The sequence below is a fragment of the Nannospalax galili genome, unplaced genomic scaffold (assembly GCF_000622305.1).
Source record: "Nannospalax galili isolate Female #2095 unplaced genomic scaffold, S.galili_v1.0 scaffold741, whole genome shotgun sequence".
NCBI lineage: Eukaryota > Metazoa > Chordata > Mammalia > Rodentia > Spalacidae > Nannospalax > Nannospalax galili.
The window spans coordinates 444732-464165 of record NW_008346093.1 but is presented as its reverse complement, the minus strand read 5'-3'; the positions used below and the strand labels follow the sequence as shown (position 1 = coordinate 464165).

The 19434-nt window shown below is 38.4% G+C and overlaps 1 protein-coding gene across 10 annotated transcripts in view; it reads left to right on the top strand.

Moving 5' to 3' along the window:
* LOC103741630 (zinc finger protein 182) overlaps positions 1–19434 on the top strand; it is a 65234-nt gene that overhangs the window by 42802 nt on the left and 2998 nt on the right. For 8 of the 10 annotated variants that reach the window (XM_029568050.1, XM_008842524.3, XM_008842523.3 and 5 more), the window contains exons 4-5: positions 10954–11080; positions 11261–11395. In XM_029568050.1, coding sequence (XP_029423910.1) covers positions 10954–11080; positions 11261–11395 — 262 coding nt within the window. Of the gene's footprint in view, positions 1–1746; positions 1780–10953; positions 11081–11260; positions 11396–13120; positions 13179–19434 lie in introns of those variants that run through there. The other 2 variants (XM_017800457.2, XM_008842525.3) reach the window with 2 other exon arrangements.

The following is a 19434-nucleotide window of genomic DNA, read 5'->3' as shown; positions in this document are numbered from 1 at the left end:
GGTCAATAGCATTAAAAATGAGTTTTTCTGTATGAAACAGTATATTTTAAAAATATATGGAAATCTTTTTTAAAAGGTGAAAACCTCATTCAATTTTATATCCCATAGTGTTTATACTGAGTTCAATATTGTATAACTGTATTAATTCACCTATGAACCTAAAAAATTTATAGTCACTTTTGAAAAAAAAAAGCCAGGCATGGTGGTGCATGCCTTTAATCCCAGCACTTGGGAGGCAGAGGCAGGCGGATCTTTGTGAGTTCAAGGCCAGCCTGGTCTACATAGTGAGTTCCAGGACAGCTGGGGCTACAGGGAGACACTGTCTCAAAAAGACTAAAAAAAAAATTTTTTTAAATAGATATTATAGTGTACGCCAGCACTCAGGAGACAGGCAGCTCTCTGTGCTATCATCAGCCTGTTCTACATAGTAAGTTCTAGGACAGCTGGGACTACAGGGAGACCTTGTCTCAAAAAACCAAAATCAGTCATTCAATAAATCAATCAAGCTTCAGCTGGGCATGGTGGCAGATACCTTTAATCCCAGCACTTGGGAGGCAGAGGCTGGTGGATCACTGTGAGTGAATCACTGGGAGTTCCAGGCCAGCTTGGTCTACATAGCAAATTCCAGGCCATCCAGTGCTACATAGTGAGACCCTGTCTAAAAAACATAAAATCTTAAAGTAAAAAATAAAGAAATAAATAGTGAATTACACTAATGAATTTTTCTTTTATTGTGGCATCATTGTGTTCCTGGGATAAATTTTACTTAGTCATGTTGTATTATTGTCTTAATGTGGCATCATTCTGTTTGTTTAAATTTTTTAATATTTTATTATTTTTATGTGTATGAGTGTATTGCCTGCATGTATGTGAGTGCACCCATGTCGTGCAGAGGTCAGAAAAGGGCTTCAGATTCCCCTGGAACTGGAGTTAAGGACCATTCATAGCCACCATGTGGGTGCCAGAAATCGAACCTGGGTCCTCTGCAAGAGCAGTCAGTGCTCTTAACCACTAAGCCATCTCTCCAGCCTGTTTGTTTATATTTTATTTAGGTGTTTTGCTTTTACATCGTTAAGTGAAACTGGTCTACCATTTCCCTGTTTTGAATAATCTTAAATCCACTTACATATCACTTTTGCTCAATTCATGTAAACAATTTGGAAACTTTTCATTGTCCTCAGAAGGAATTTTTGGCAGTGTTGGCATTGTTTAGTCTTGGAAAGTGGTAAGATTCCTTTGTGAAACCGTTGTGAAACCTTTGTGGATTAGTTCCTTGATAACTTTATCACACAGTTTGATCTGCTTAAACTGACTTTCTTTGCTGGGATGAATTTTGTTCAATTTTATTTATTTTTAAAAATATTTTATTATTTTTATTTTATGTGTATGAGTGTATGTATGCATGTATGTAAGTGAACCCATGTTGTGCAGTGCCCATGGAAGTCAGAAGAGAGTGTCAGATCCCCTGGAACGGGAGCTACAGACAATTGTTAGCTCCCATGTGGGTGGTGGAATCAAACCCAGGTTCTCTGCAAGACAGCCAGTGCTCTTAACCATTTCTCCAGCCCTGAATTTTTTTCTAATTAGCCATTTCATCTAGATTTTCACATTCATATTATACAAAAGTATCTTGAGTCTTTCAAGATTAAGAAAATCAAATATTTTTTTCTGTTTCAGTCTTCACTGTCCCTTGTCATATATATAGTATATATTTGTACTTTATTTTTTCTTATTAGGTCAGCTAGTGGTTTGTCTATATTTTGATGTTCCTTTAAAGAGGTAAGATTTTAAGTTTATTAGTATATTATTGGCATATTTTATTGATATACTACTTTCCTTAAACTGCTTTCTACTTAAATCTCTCATTTCTTTTATTAAGTCTAATTTTGCTTACTTTTGTGGGATTTTTCCTATATTAAAGAAAATCTTTCCTAGATTAAAAAAATTATGTCTACGAGTGTTTTGCCTACATGTGTGTAAGCACACCTATGTTGTGTAATGCATATGGAGGACAGAAGAGAGTATTGGATCTCCTGGAACTGGAGTTAAGGATGGTTGTTAGCCACTAGGTGGGTGCTGGGAATGGAACCTGGGTCCTCTGCATGTAGTGTTTAACTGCTGAGCCACCTCTCCAGCCCCTTTCCTAGATTGTTTAATTGGTTCATTGTTTAAAGCTTTGACCTTTCTTCTCTTCACTGCATTCTGAATCTTAATGGATTTTGATATGTAGTATTTTATTCTTTTCAGAAATGATGTAATTTTGGATTATGCTTCCCTTTCTGTCAAGAGTTAATAGAAGTTTGTTTTAATTTCAGAGTAAAAAATCTATTGTTACTATATTTGCCTTTATTACATTTTTATCAGTGTGTTGTTTGTAACATTTCTACAATAACAGAACTTACTGATTTGTGGCTCAATATATGGTCCATTTTTGTGAATGTTCTATGAGCCTTAGAAAAAGTAATATTCATCTAGGAGCAGGGGTACACACCTTTAATTTCACCATTCAGGAGGCAGAGACCACCTGCCTCTGTAAGTTCAGGGCCAGCCTGGGCTATATAGTAGACCCTGTCTCAAAACAACCAACAAAAAGTAATATCCAAGATTAGGGTGCGTTTTGATACTTAAATCCATAAGTTCTGCCTCATTGAATATGTTGTTTAGGACTTCAGTAGTTGATTTCTGTCTACATCATCTGTCTTGTGTTGAAAATAGTGCCTCAGTATGGTTCATTTTCTCCTTGCATAGATGATCATAAATATTTTTGGGGTGCTATAAAGTTTAGCATTAAATATTTTTTGTTACATTTAATATAGTTTAGATTTTGGGCTTGAATTCTGACGTCTGGACACGTCTCTTTGCCTGTCTGTCACTTGCAGACTAGGTCTGGTGTCAAACTCTTTTGTAGTTTAGGATAACCTCAATTACAGACGCATACCCTACCATCCAGTTTATGCAGTGCTGGGAATTGAACCCAAGGCCTTGAACATTGCTAGGTAGCACTTGACCATATGAACTACAGTTCCAGCCTCTGTTTCTCTTATTTACAGTATGTAGTTGAATAGTTGAATCTTGTTTTGTCAGCCAATTTGAAAAAAAAAATTTTGGTCTTTCTGAGACAGGGTCTCCCTACAGCCCCAGCTGGCCTGGAACTCACTGTGTAGACCAGAATGGCCTCAGTCTCACAAAGATCCATCTGCCTCTGCCTCTCAAGTGCAGGGATTAAAGGCATGTATCACCATGCCCGGCAAAAATGTTTTTCTTACATTCTTTGTAAAGCCTGATCACATTTACTAATTTGGATGGTATGTTTGGTCTAAACTCTGACATATTTTTTTTATCTTACAATTACTACATACATTATGTTGCAATTACTTTTGCCATCAACTCCCTGGAGCTAGACTATACTTCACAAGTTGAGGACACAGTACTTCATGAGATTGTACTTTAGTCACCAGCCTCAAGCTCAGGGGTTCTTAGGGCCACCTGATCACATCTGATCAGCTGTTTACAAATTCAAGGATTCTCACTATCCAGTCAGGTTTGATAATTTGGTAGCACAAGTCATAAAACCCAAAAGAGTACTATACTTAGGATTATAGTTTTATGCTATTAAAATAGAGCCCACTGTGGTGTTGTGTGCCTTTATTTCCAGCACTTGGGAAGCAGAAGCAGGTGGATCTCTGTGAGTTGAAGGCCAACCTGGTCTACATAGCAAGTTCTAGACTAGCCAGGACTGGTTGCTATAGTGAAACCCTGTGCAGAAGAGGGGGCAGAAAGAAGCAAAGGTGGTAGATGACCACAAGGAAACAGAGTTTTCTGGACAGCTGGACAATTACTCATATGAAGTTACAGCAATGGTGACAGCATGCACAAGTCCCAGGTAACCTCAAGCCCGACAAAATCCCAACATAAATGTAGGGTAGTGGGTAAGAAACTCCAGCCCTACCTGAGGAACTATTGGCAACAGAGACTTGCTGGAAATGGGAGATTCAGTCTCATTTATGGGTAAGACTCTTGGTAGGTTGACCAGGCTCCAGTTAGTGAACTCACACCAAAGGGCATTTGAGGACACAAACCTGACTCTATAGGTCTTAATTTATATATATAGTACAGGTGAACAAAGGGGTACAGATACAGGAGGGGATCTAAATATGATTTTTAAAAATGTTGTATAAAGTTTACAAAACTTTAATTAAAAAATTACACAAGTAGAGGGACTGGGCTGGCAAGATGGGTCAGCATGTAAAGTTCCCTGACACTAAGCTTGATGACCTGAGTTTGACCTCCAGAAATTCCCATGATAGAAGGGGAGGACCGACTCCTACAAATAGTTCTCTGACCACACATGTGCCAGGGCTTGTGTTCAACTTCTCTACCCCACCACCAACTGTCCTCCTTTGGTTTCTGTTGCTGTGATAAACGACATGACCAAAGCAACTTGAGGAAAAGATTTGTTTCATATTACACTTTACAGTCCATTGTTGAGGAAGGTCAGGGCCGGAACTCAAGGCAGGAACCTGGAGGCAGGAACTGAAGCAAAGACCACAGAGGAAGACTGCTTACTGGCTTACTTCCTGGCTTATCCTTACCTAGGTTTTATTATACAGCTCAGGCCCACCAGCCTAGGGATAGCACTGCCCCTAGGGATATGACACTACCCATGAAGCTTTCATTCTTTACCTTCATGACATCCTATTAGCACACTGAGATATGCTAATATCTCAATGAGATTTTGACAATATACAAAATATCATAAACCACAGAGACTTACCTGAGCTTTCATGTTTATGTTCAGTTTTTATTGGGGTTTCATTACATTGATGTGATTGATTGAGTCATTTGCCACAAGGCCAAACCCAACCTCTAGCTCTTCTCCCTTTCTTGGAGGTTAAGCTGCTATCACATGGCTCAAGTATGAACCTTCAGCTATGATTTGAATATTTGTCACTTCAAAACTCATGTTGAAATTTATTGCCATTGTAACAGTATTAAGATGTGGGACCTTTAGGAGGTGATTAGGCCACAAGGCCTCTACCTTCATGGGAGTTTGATGCTAACTTAGGTTTATATACATATTAACAGGGCAAATTTTAAGGCAATATTTCAAATTTTGTCAGTTGTAATATGATTATGTTAGGGGAAAAAAAAAGCTCAGAGCTGGAGAGCAGTTAAGAGCATATACTGCTCTTGCAGAGGACCTGAGTTCAGTTTCTAGCACCCATATTGCATGACTCACAACCACCTGTAACTCCAATTCCAGGGGATTCAATGCCCTCTTCTGGACCCAAGAGGTACCTGTACTTACACACGAATATATATATATATATATATATATATATATATATATATAAATTTTTTAAGGGTGAGACTCTTGGTAGGTTGACCAGGCTCCAGTGAATGAAAGAGCATTTGAAGACACAAACCTGACTCCATAGGCCTTAATATATATATTTAAAGTACAGGTGGGTGATTGGATGCAGGAGGGAGGGTGTGTGGGTGTGGGTGTGTGTCTGTGTGGGTGTGTGTCTTTTATAAAGAAAAATGAAAGCCCTTATCAGAGAAATATTGAAATATTTAGAGGTAAATATTATTGTTTAGGGTTTTCTTTAATATTGCAACAGAATTCATTCTCATAAATGTTCTATTTTGGTACTGAAGTACAAATAAATTTTACATTAATTCTTAAAAGATTGTTCTATGTGCACTTGAGAAAAATATGTAGTCTGTTAAATTTGGAATAGAGCATTCTATGCATGTCTGTTATGTCTGGCTGTTTTATATCTTCAGGTCTTCTCCATCATTGTACTTCATTGTATTCTCCATTATTAAAAGTAGTGCACTGATATCTCTGCTATCTTAGGATTGCTTATTTTCCCCTCCTATTCTGTCAAAATTATTATTTTTTTGGATATTTTTTTGTTTTACATATGTTTAGATTTTCTTATATCTTCAGAATTGATTGCCCATTTATCAAAAGTGTCTTTGTTTCTTTGGAAGTTTTTTTTACTTAAAGTCTCTTTTGTCTGATATCAGTAGAGCCAGCCCAGCTGTCTTTTGGATATCATTTGCATGGAAAATGTTTTTTTTTAAATCATTTCGCTTTTATCCTTTTTGTCTTTGGCTCAGAAATAAGTTTCTTCAACATCAAGAGCTGAGAGAGAGGGGGAGAGAGGGAGGGTGGAGGGAAGGAGGTAGAGGGAGAGGGAGGGAGAGAGAGACTCTTGTTCGTAGGCCACTCCTCTATCACTCAGTATGTTTGTGTGGATTCTGGAGATTAGCCTTAAGTCATGTGTATGTGTCTAGTCCTGGCCATATATGTGCCCTTATCTCTAGTGACCTACTTTCCTCAGCCAGGTGGCATTTTATAAAGGCTGCATAACCTCCCAAAGCAGTGCCACCAGCTGAGGAGCAAATGTTTACAACACCATGAGGGACATTTCACATTTGAACCGTAACTTACTAAATTTCCCCCTCTAGTATTTTTGCTGCCATTGCCCTATCTATCTAACATGAAACTCTTCCTTAGCTATGTTAACCCTTTTCCCCTTCAGAAGTGTTCTTCAAAATGACTGTCTCCTTGGGTCCCACACATCTTTCCTACACCTGGTTCTCTGATATATCTGGTCAGTTTTTCAATAATTTCATACACATAGATGGCAAGGTACTGGGCATCTTTGTAAATATGATTTCAGCTCCACTCTCCTCTGCTGTGGCTTTCAGACCCCTCTCATACTCTAGAGCAGTTCATGGCAAGAGTTTGAAAGATAGCTTATCCATATTTTTTTCTTTATAGGTAATTAGAAATGTGTATTCGTCTCTGTTTTGTATTATGCATTATAAAGAAAGTATTGGCTATGTGTGGTTTTATTGTGTTGACCTATATAGGTTGTTTGGGTTTTTTGTTTGTTTGGTTTTGTTTTGAGGTTGTATGGAGGGATTTGAAGGGTTTTTAGCAGGTTGGATTTTTTTTTCCCCCAATGCTGCCAATTGAACCCAAACCTTGTGCATGCTAAACAAGTGCTCTACTACTACGTTACATCTCAAGTCCCCATATGGAGATTTGTATTTATGCAAATGCAATTATTCTATATTACTTGGAAGACCCTTATTTTTAAAAATATTTTTAGGGATTCAAGAATTTCATACAATGTATTTTGATCATATTCAGACCCCCTCTCCACCACTACCTTACTACCCCCACTCAGTAGAGAAAACTTATAACAACTGGCCTGGAAAGAGATGCCCACTGGTGCAATAGTGGCATAAATGTTATGAGAGTAACCAACCACCTTCTGGTCAGATTTAAGCCCTGTTTCACACTAGGGAGTCCATACCTGACACTGTTATCGGGGCCAAGAACCTGTGACTAGACAGATCACAGGAAATAGGGGAGACTCCTTAATCTTTAATAAAAAAAACCTTGATATAATTTATAAATAAAAACCCTTTAGTGTACAGCTCTGTTAATTTTAATAAACCCATAGGTATGTAACCATCACCACAATGGAGACAAGCATTCTATCACTTCCCAATGCATTCCCATTTATACTCAGCCCCTGGTTGCACCTTGTACCTAATCACTGGTATATATTCTCTCTCCAGTTTTGACTTTTCCATTAGTTACACAAATGGAAACTTACAACAGGTACTCTCTTGAGTTTGACTTCTGTTACTTAGTACAGTACAAGTAAGATTCATCTGTGTAAATTCCTTCATTTTTATTGCTTAGTAGTATGACATTATGTGGTTTCCAAGTTGTCTATCTATTCACTGGCTGAAAAGTACTTAGGTTATTTTCAGGTTTGGGTGATAGAAAGTAATTGTTCATTTATAGACTTTTTGGTCTGCATGGTTTTCATTTCATTGAAGTAAATACACATAAGAGTATGATTTCAGGGTTATAAGCTTATCTTTACAAAAACCTGGAAAACCATTTCCAAAGGCCTATCCTGTTTCTACCTTCCTGTGTATGATGACAGAGCTCCAGCTGCTTCATATATACACTAGCACTTGACCCTATCAGGTCCTTCCATTCTTTTTTCTTCCTTCCTCACTTTTTATGAGTTCTTTGAGAATTTCATATAATATATTTCAATCATATTCACACCTCTCTCAACTCCTCCTACATCTATCTCCTTTCCCTACCCATCCAACTTTGTGTCCTTTTTATTTTTCAAATTCAGTCCAGTTTGTGCTGCCCATATACTCTTGGGTATGTGACCACCCAATGAAGTGAAAACAGTGCCAAGTGTGGGTTTTATCTTATGAAGCAGGCCTTAAGTCCAATTAGAAAAGTCATTGGTTACTCCCATGATATTCATGTCACCTTTGTATCAATGTGCATGTTGGTCTTCCCATCTTGACAGATGTGTAATGGCATCTCATTGTGATTTTAATTTATACTTCTCTCATAAGTAATGATGTCAAACAATTTTATTTGCCATTCATGTGTCTTTGATGAAGTATTCCACTTTTTAGTTTCACTTGGGTGTATGGCCATCTGACCTACCAGGAGCCACATACTCTTAAAGAACAATTGACTTTCCCTCTCCCAGCATCTATCAGTTGCCATTAGTTCCTCATTTAGGGGTGGGACATCATTCCCACCTCTCCTCTCCATGCTGGGATTTTTGTCTGGCTTAATCTTGCTCAGATCTTGTGTATGCTGTCACAACTGCTGGGAGTTCATATTTCCAACTGCCCTGTTGTGTCCAGAAAAACACTATTTCATTGTAGTCATCTACTACCTCTGGCTCTTATAATTTTTCCTCCCCCTCTTCCACAGTGATCCCTGAGCCTTGGGAGGAGAGGATATGATATAGGTCTCCCATTAGGGCTGAGAATTCCATAGTCTCTTATTCTGTGAACCTTGAGCAGTTGTGGGTTTCGGTGTTAATTGCTGTCTACTGCCAAAAAAACTTCTCTGATGGGGGTTGAGAGATGTGCTAATCTATTGGTATAATGATAAGCCATTAGGAGTCAGTTTAGTACTGTATCATTTAAGAGAATAGTAGGTTCTCCCCTAGGGCTTATGACTGGTCTAACCACACATTCTTGGCCCCAGTAACAGTGCCAGGGGTGGGCTTCATTTTGTGGAACAGGCCTTAAATTCAATTAGAAAGTCATTGGTTATACCCATGACATTCATGCCTCCATTGTATCAATCTGCATGTCTGTCTTCCCATTCTTCCTGATATGTAGTGGCATCTCGTTGTGATTTTAATTTAGTTTCCTCATAAGTCATGATGTTGAACAACTTTTTGTATTTATTTGCCATTCATATGTCTTTGGTAAAGTATTCCACTTTTATATATATACACTATATATTTTTTTTTCTCAAGGTGACTTCTTTACCAGATATTTGATCTGTAAATATTTACTTCTATTCTGTAATTTGTCTTTTCATTATCTTTTAAGAGTGTCTTTGCAATTTTGGTGTTATAGCTAGGAAATACTTGGCTAACTCAAAATTAGGGACTTTATCCCATATCTTTTCCCCTGCAAATACTGTAGTTTTAGGGGCTGGAGAGATGATATTGATACATAAGTCAATAAATGTAATAAAATAAATGGACTTAAAGACAAAAATCCCATGGTCATCTCAATAGACACAGAATAGACCTTTGACAAAATCCAACATGCATTCATGATTTTTAAAAAAGCCCTAGAGGGAATTGGACTGGAAGTAACATACCTGAGCATAATTAAGGCTATATACAACAAACGGCACAGCCAACATCATTCTAAATGGAGAAAAACTGGAAGCATTCCCATTAAAATCAGGAACCAGACAAGGCTGTCCACTGTCTCCACTCCTTTTCAATACAGTGCTTGAAACTCCTGCTAGAGCAATAAGACAAGAGAAGGAAATTAAAGGAGTACTGATTGGAAAAGAAGAGGTCAAATTATCCCTTTTTGCAGATATGATAAACATAAGAGATTCCCCCAAATTCTACCAGAAAACTTCTAGAAATGCTCGACACTTTTTTTTAATGTTGCTGAATTATTATTATTATTTTTTGTCTTTTTTGAGACAGGGTCTCCCTGTAGCCCCAGCTGTCCTGGAACTCACTATATAGACCAGGCTGGCCTTGAACTCACAGATATCCGCCTGCCGCCGCCTCCCGAGTGCTGGGATTAAAGGCGTGCGCCACCACGCCTGGCTTCGACACTTTTTTTTTTTTATTGAACTGCTTACTATGTCAACTTTGTCATAAGTTGGGAGTTTACACTCATTTGGATTCTTTTTTAAGATTTAATTTTTATTTGGGGCTGGAGAGATGGCTCAGAAATTAAGAGCACTGACTGCTCTTACAGAGGACCCATATTCGATTCCCAGCACCCAGATGGCATCCTTAACTCCAGTTATAGGGAATCCAATGCCTTCTTCTTACCTCTGTGGGCATTGCACAACACAAGTGTACTTACACACATGCAGGTAATGTACTCATACACATAAAAATAATAAATAAAATATCTTTTAGAAAGATTTGTTTTTATTTGTGTGTAAATGAGTGAATGAGTAAGTGAGTGTATGCCATGTGTGTGCAGGTGACCAGGTAGATCAGTAGAAAGAATTAGATCTTCTGGATCTAGATTTATAGGCCACCCAACAAGGGTTGGGTGCCGAGAACTGAGATCCTGTCATCTAGAAGAGCAAGTGCTGTTAACCACCAAGCCATTTCTCCAGCCTTTATATACATTTGGATTCTCTTCCCTTAGATAGCTGTCCTTGTGGTAATATCACATCATTTTAAATATTCTGTTACTTAATGGAATAGTTTTTCCCTCATGATTGTGATTTCCCTAAAAAGTAGGCTGCCAATTTGTTACAATGTAGACATCCTACATTAAGTCATTATGATGAACTGGCAGCTCAATCAGAAGCTCCTCAAATTCTGTCATCACACAGTGGTCAGCATTTTAGAATAAAAGAACTTGCCATTTCAGGAACTAGTGACATTTGAGGATGTGGCTGTGGATTTCACCCAGGAGGAGTGGCAGTACCTGAACCCGCCACAGAGGACCCTTTACAGAAATGTGATGCTTGAGACCTACAGCAACTTGGTCTCTTTGGGTAAGATGGCTTCCTCAGGTAATTTTGCCATTGATGGTTATTGTATCCAGTGAAGGACCTTTGCTTTTTCAATTTCACATTTTTCTTTCCTTAAAGGAAACGCAAAACACTGGTTAAATTATTTGCATCAAGTTACAGGCCCCTTGTGCAGTCTCCAAATTGCAATTCCCTCTGTTTCAGGCTCTGAAGACCAAGGAGGTATCTATCATTGCTCATCTCCAGATCAACAGGTTACTAAACCAGACCTCATCCTCAAGCTGGAGGTGGAAGAGCTGGGCCCAGACAATGGGAAAATTCCAATTTGGAACTTTCCAGGTATGTAGGATTGAAACAGGCTCTGAGCACATGAGTTTCCCCATACTGGCAGACAAGGCCTTGTGAAAGCTTTCAGGAATGTCTGTGGAAAAGATTGTAGCCCTTTGGTGCTGTTAGAAGACAGGGATGTGTCCACTTCACACATAAGACTAACAATCTTTCTCCTGTCCTTTCCACACACCAGATCACTGCCTTTAAGTTAGTATTCCCTGGCAAGTTTATACACAGTTTTTTTTGTCTCATATGCAGGTCTTTTGTTTTTTGAAAAGACCAGCCATTTTAACACAGGCTTTTATTCATTTATTCAGTCAGTCAGTCAGTCATTCATTATTTATTTAATATGAGTGTTTTGCCTACATGTTGCATATCACATGTGTGCAATATCCACGAAGGCCAGAAGAGAGCATCAGATCCCCTGGAACTTGAGTTACAGACAGTTGTTAACTGTCATGTGGATGCTGGGAACCGAACCCAGGTCTTCTGCAAGAGCAGCCAGTGCTCTTAACCTCTGAACCATCTCTCTGGCCCCCAATATGCAAGTCTTTTAAATGCCACCACTCCCTGACCCTGTCATTTCCATGCTTCTCATCTGAAGCCAGGATCACAGACTGAATTCTCTAAGTACATTCTTCTGTTCAGCTTAGCTATTCCTGTCAGATTAACACTCCTAAAGCATCTTACTTTTCTTTTTGTGCTATACTCTCAGCTTGATGCTCTTCACTGAGATATAATTCACTGTTATAAAATTCAGCCTTTTAAAAATGTACAATTCAGTGTTTCTTAGACTATGCAGAGTTGTGCAGTCAGCACTAACTCTAACATTATTACCTTCAAAGAAGCCCCTCTTCCAGCAGTCACTCTCCGTCCTTGTTTTCTCCCATTCTCTATCAATCACTAATGTACCTTCCATCTCTGGGCTTTTACCTCTTCTGGGCATTTCATAAATCTAATCACAAAAAAAATGTGGCCTTTAGGTTCTGGTTTCTTTCATTGGACATATTTTCTAGGTTTGTCCATGCTATAGCATAGATTGATACTTCATTTCTTTTTATGGAGGAATATTCCACTGTGCACACTTTGTCTGTTCATCTGTTGATGGACATTTGGGTGGTTTTGCTTTTTGGTTATTGCGAGTAATGCTGCTATGAACATTCATGTATAAGAAGTTTTTGTGAAGCTGGGTGTGGTGGTGCAAACCTTTAATCCCAGAACTTGGGAAGCAGAGGCAGGTGGATCTCTGTGAGTTCGAGGCCAGCCTGTTCTATATAGTGAGTTCCAAGCCAGCTGGGGCTACAGGGAGACCTTGTTTCAATAAGACAAAAAAAAGTTTTTTTGGTAATATATGATCTTAATTTCTTTTGCATAGATAAATTGTATTGAGACTTTACTATCCAGCAATTCTACATTTAACATTTTAAGGAATTACTAAACTGTGAAAATCTTATTTCATTTCTCAAAATCTTTTACCCAGTGGCTTTAACATTCACTCATGATTCTTGCTTAATTCAGCTATTACTAAGATGGTTGATTTTCATTTTTTAGTGTGTCAGCATCCATTACTGTCATTATTTATTTTTTGCGTTCAAATTGTCTTCAGTTTGACTAGTCTCTTCAGACTGGGTATCCTACGTTTTTGGCATGTCCCTATAATTTTTTTAATATTATAGGGATACTTTCTAACACAAGCATACATTCCACATTTGCCTTATACTTTCCCTTTTTCAGACTTGGAATCAGCAACCTCTGCAAAGGTCTCTGGTTCCTGTGAGAACAGCATCTAAAGGTCAGGATCTGGGTGCAAGGTGTACTCATAGCTATCAATGCTTGTCTCTTGGCTATAGATGATGTCCTTTCATTTCTCTTTTTTCCTACTCATAGTTGTTTTTTAAGTAACCGGGTCATATTTGACCTTTGATTTTTTTCTTCATTCTGGATTTTGCTGTTTAATAGCCCATTGGAGTATTTTAATACAGTTCTCTATCCTGTTTTCTGGTAAGCTGGGAATTAGATCTGTAAACTGGATCAGATTCAGAGCTTTTTTTTTTTTCATTCCTAATTACTTCCATCAGGTTTGTCGTGCATGGTTATCTCTCTTTTATCTTATTAGTTATTGGTAATTAGTGCTTAAGCCAATTCATTAATAGCTGCAAAATGGTAATTTTTAAATTTTTTTCCTTATTCTTGAGAATTTCTTACATTTATGCACTGAAATATGATTAGACTTTACTCTCATTCCCTCCTGTAGTTCCTCCCATATCTCCCTCAACCGATTCCCCCAACTTACAACACTGGACATGCACTTAGTGCTGCGCATGTATGCATGAGTATGGAGAAACTCACAGCAACCATGGTTACCTGCACAAATCAATCCAGCCAGAATTCTGACAGATAGGGTAGATGATCTCCAGGCCCCACCCCTTACCAAGGAGGAGCTATTGGCAGTTGATGGTTGCTGGGGAAGGGAGAATCACTGTTCTTTGAGGATATGGCCACTGGTAGGATTCCCAGTGGTTACCATCTACCAAAAAGACAGGAAAAGTGTTTGAGGTTTTATTAATTTATCAGTTTTCAAACTGATATTATAGCATCTTCTGAAGGTGACCAATAAGTTATATCCTTTTTAAATTAAAGATTTTGTACAAGTATATATTGTATTATTAAGCATATTTCTTCTCATGCCCCTCCACTCTCCCCCTTCTCATTCCTTTCCTCTCATTAGTCCCCTTGTTCCCCTAGACAGTTTTCCTTCTACTTCCACATCATGTTTTCATACATGATTTTATGTATCTACATAAAATCTAGAAAACACAAATGGAAAGCTTAAGATGCTTGTGTCTTTCTGAGACTGGCGTGATTCAGATAATATGATGATCTCCAGTTACATCCATTTTTCTGCAAATGACATGACCATTCTTTGTGACTGGAAAAAAAATTACCTGGGCTGGAGAAATGGCTCAGTGGTTAAGAGTGCATGCTGCTCTTCCAGAGGACCTGAGTTCCATTCCCAGCACCCATGTTGGGCTTCTCACAGAAACCTGTAACTCCAGCACTGCATTCACATGCACAGAGGCACATACAGATGCACACATAATTTTAAAAAATAAAAAATTAACATTTTTTAAAATTAAAAAAAATTATCCATCCTTCTGTTAGATGCCTACATTGGTTCCATAACTGAGCTATTGTGAATAGTTCTGCAATAAACATTGCCGTACAAGTATCTCTACGATATGTTGACTTGGTGTTCTTTTGGGTAAATAACCAAAAGTGGTATAGCTTGGGCACGTTTTTTGTGTAGCATTTATGACCATAAAGACATAAACATTCTTAAGTTGGTTTTTGTGTTTGTTTGGGCAGGAAATTACTATTTTGCCCAGTATAGCCTCAAACTTATAAACCTCCTGCCTCAGCCTCCACAGTCCTAAGATTTCAGGTCTGTCCCATCATACTAGGCCAAACATTTTTAAGTTCTATAGTTTCCTTGGAATTATTAAGAATCAAACTCTCCTACCTTTGGCTAGTGGAAACCCTTCAAGTTGGCTCCCAAGTCTATTGCTGATGTTATAAATTCAAGGTTTGTTATTATATTTCTTCTCTCTGATCTGGAATCGCAGTTTCTCCAAGGATCCAGTTTTTGTTAGTGGAAAATGATGCTTTTTTGTTGTTGTTGTTTGGGGGGAGGGGGTTGTTGTGGGTGGTTTTTTTTGGTATTTTTGAGGCAGGGTTTCCCTGTAGCCCCAGCTGGCCTGGAACTCTCTGTATAGTCCAGGCTGGCCTAAAACTCCCAGAGATCCACCTGTCTCTGCCTCCCAAGTGTTGGGATTAAAGGCATGCACCACCATGGCCAGCAAAATTCTTTAAACATAAAGTACCTCATGTATTCAAATTGATTTTTCTATTTCAAATTCTAGGGGTTTTTATTTTATTACATTTTTATTTATTTACTGTGTGTGCCATGGCACTTGTGTGAAGATCACAATACAACTTAGGGGAGTCCACGCTCTCCTTCTACCACGTGGGCCCCAGGAATCAAACTGAGGTCATCAGCCTTTTGGCAAGTTGCCTATACCTACTGAGCCATCTTGGCCTTAATTTTTTTTAATCTGAAAGTATTGTTATTATTGCTCTGAGACTGTTACATGTATATAGAGTGTTGAATCAATTGAGGTAATCATGTTGGTGTCCCTGAGAATTGATTTTTTCAACTTGATTGTTAGGAAACACAAATGAACAAGTAGCTACCATTATTAGGGAACCCTTTTATATTCAGGCTTACTTATGGTTATGTAAAATGTTACTAATTGTTTATTTTGTTCTGGAGTGAAATCAAGAAAACACGGTTATAAAGAACAGTCCAGGGGCTGTGTCACCCCCCCCCCAACCCCATGAGCCCATGAGCTCTGGTCCCCTCCCATGAGCTGGAGTTGGAGTTGTGAGCCTGGAGCTGGGGCCCCCAACCATGAACCACTGTTCCACATTCTTCTGATGGTGGACTGATGGTGGAGCAGATTGGAGGATGGGAGACTTCCTGATGTTGGGCAGCAGTTTCAGCCTTCTCTGAGTAGCTGCATTCCTCACAGCCCCCTCCCCTGAGGTTCCAGGTTGTGTATGACAATGGCTTTGCCTCTGTGTTGGGGTTATCCTGGAGACAGGGGCGATTTCTGTCCTTTGTACATTCTAGTCTTGGGGGGACTGATTCTCTAAAATGAACCTCCCACTTCCCTTGATGGCCAGCTGTGGTCTTGGCTCCATACATGGTCCTGGGAATCCAGGCCTTGATGTTAGACTTTTCCCATTCCCAGGCACCAAGAAGTTTTTCCATCATCTTTCTATTGCTTTTCTATAGCCCCAGTGTACCTTCACCTGTGCCCTATAGAAAACGTAAAACACCAGATTGAACTTCTGGAGATAAAAATCACAGTCTGGGAAGTTAAAATTTTTAAGTACTTTAATGACTAAAGTGATATAACTAACTCTGGGGGGGTATGGGAGGGAACCAATGGGGAAGGGGGTATAAAGATTATTAAGATGCTCTTATGAAATACACAAAAATTCAATAAAAAATTTTAAAAAATAAAGTGATATATCTCAAACTAAAAATATATAATTGTATTTTAGCATGTAAAATTTGCAATTTTATGTGTCTACTGTAAGTTTTAGTATTATTTAATGACAAAACTGTTCTACCATGCTTCAACAGTACTGTGAAATTTCTCACTGTTGCTGTAATATGAGTTTTGCATTCATTCCCCTTCCAAATTCTCCAACCTATACAAAGTTTTTCAATGTAATCATGTTCTTTTTTTTTTTTTTAAGAAGCAATGCTCATTTTTAAAAGGAAAAAATAGGGGCTGGAGAGATGGCTCAGTGGTTAAGAACACTGGCTGTTCTTGTGGAAGACCCAGGTTCAAATCCCAGCACCCACATGGCAGCTAACAACTGTTGGTAACTCCAGTTTCAAGGGATGTGACAGCCTCTTCTGTCCTCCGCGGGCATTGCACGACACAGGTGCACTTACCTACATGCAGGCAATACACGCATACACATAAAAATAATAATAAAAAAGGAAAAAATATCAACACTAATCATTTCTAGGAATTGCATTTCAAACTTATACTCCTAAGTGCCCCAAATTAATGAAAAATATTTAAGAGGCTTGTTACCCAATTTAAAATAACTTGTCATGCCATTTGAGCACAATAATAATAAACACTAGCTGTGTAGTCACCTTGGGGTTAACAAAAGATCAGGATTTAAGACAAAATTATCTAGCTTCATTGGTCCTTTTCTCATTTAAAGGAAATACTTTAAACAGAAGCCAAATGATTTTATTGGAATTTGAAAATAAACAATTAGAGGCATTGCACACACACACACACACACACACACACACACACACACACACAGATAAAAGACAGTAGTCCAGGGGAGATGGCTCAGTGGGTAAAGGCACTTCCTTGCCAAGCCTGGTGACTTGAATTAAATCCCCAGAACCCATAAATCCCCAGAACCCACAGGGTGGAAGGACAGAACTGAGTCCTGCTAGTTGTCCTCTGACCTCCATATCTACACCATGGCACGCATGCCCCCTACACATAAAATAAGTAAATGTAAAATTAAAAAGAGTAGTCCAGCTCTTTTCCCTCTCCACCCTACTCTTTTCTTCCTACCAGAGGTAATCTTTAGTGGAATTTAAAAGTTTATCTTCCTATTTTCTTACAACATGGCCTTGTATGAATATAAAACATTCATCTATTTCTTTAAAATGGTAGTCTACCATGCACAGTTTTATCTGCCATTTTTCACTTAGTATTTAAGAACATTATAGGGGCTGGAGAGATGGCTCAGGGGTTGAAAGCACTGGCTGCTCTTGCAGAGGACCTGGGTTCAATTCCCAGCACCTATGTGGTGACTAACAACCAACCATAACTCCAGTTCCAGGGGAATCCAATGCTCTCTTCTGACCTGCGGGCATTGCATGACATGGGTGCACTTGCGCACATGTAGGCAATACACTCATATACATAAAATTAAAGGAATATCTTATATATATGTATAAATATGCATATATATACATTATTTCTTTTTATAGTAATGTAGTGCCTCTTTATGATGCATAATGACAGCAGAAGTTTGTTTTAGAAAACACTTCTATGCACTTCATTAGTGCCACACAGCTCTATTGGAAGTATTTGAATACTCCCCTCAGCACCCATTTAGGTGAGCACTATTATAACTTGTTTTATAGGTGGGAAAATGATACAAATAGATTACACCAACTAAAAAGCTGCTCCAGTCCTAGATATCCCATAAATCCAACCACAGGGGCCATACTGCTCTGACCACCTAAGGAGGTTCAGATCCAGATTGTAAATGGGTTTTGGCTTCCTCTAAGTACATCGCCTCCTGATTGATGGAAATCATGCCTATCAAATGTGTGTTGTGTGTGTGTGATTTGTGTGTGTGTGATGTGTGTGTGTGTGTGTGTGTGTGTGTGTGTGTGTGTGTGATGTGTGTGTGTGATTTAGTGCTCATCCCTAGCTAAGAATTTTTCTTTGCTGTCTAGAGAAAGGAAGTCACAGGAAGGGAAATCACAACTATGTGATCTATTTTAAAGTTCGTTACTATGGAAAATGCTAGTACTATGAAGTCTAAATAGAAACTTACAATGTAGTTATACTCCATTTCTTTCACCTTTCCTCCGTGCTTGGAGATTTTCACATAAAATCTTAGAGAGAAGTAAACTACAAATAGAGAGAAGTAAACTACAAAACATAATTCATATATATGTGCCAAAAATAGGCACCATATTTTATTGACTTTAGGATACCATCAATCTTTTAAATGTGCCACTAAGCAAGAAGTACTACCACTAATTAATCGGTGGCATTGATTGTAAGGTACATCTGGAGATGTTTTAACATTCAGAGATGTTAAAAGTGGAATATTTTGCATCTTTCAGGTGATGAAATATGAAATTAAAGGCAAAGTTTTGCATTTAACTGTCTAAATGAGTGGTACCAATGATTAAATACATTAGAAGTTAATAAAAAATTATATACAAAGACCAGAGTAAGCTTTTATGAAATGATAAAAATGCCTCTTGAAAGTTATAAAGATTCTGAATATAGAAAAATATGGAAGGCAGGAGGGTTATATAAATAATGAAACATGGCAAAAGTCATGGAGTTAAAATACGCATGATTTTCAAGTGAAATGGCATAGGCAATAGCATAGACAGTGGTTTTCAGAACTATATGAGTTGAGGGTTATACTTGTGAACCCAGATTGAGCAAGGTTTGTTTTGAGCTCATTATTCTATATTTTTCTGTCATTCTGTAAGAATGTGGATCCAGGGTTGTAAGCTTGAGTTTAGGAATCACAATGCCACATTTTTTTCCTGGGTAGAAGTAATGTGTAAGTCAGGTTTAGTCAAAAGTTCGTATATCAGCTGGGCGTGGTGGCGCACACCTTTAGTCCCAGTACTCGGGAGGCAGAGGCAGGCAGATCTCTGTGAGTTCAAGGCTATCTTGGTCTCC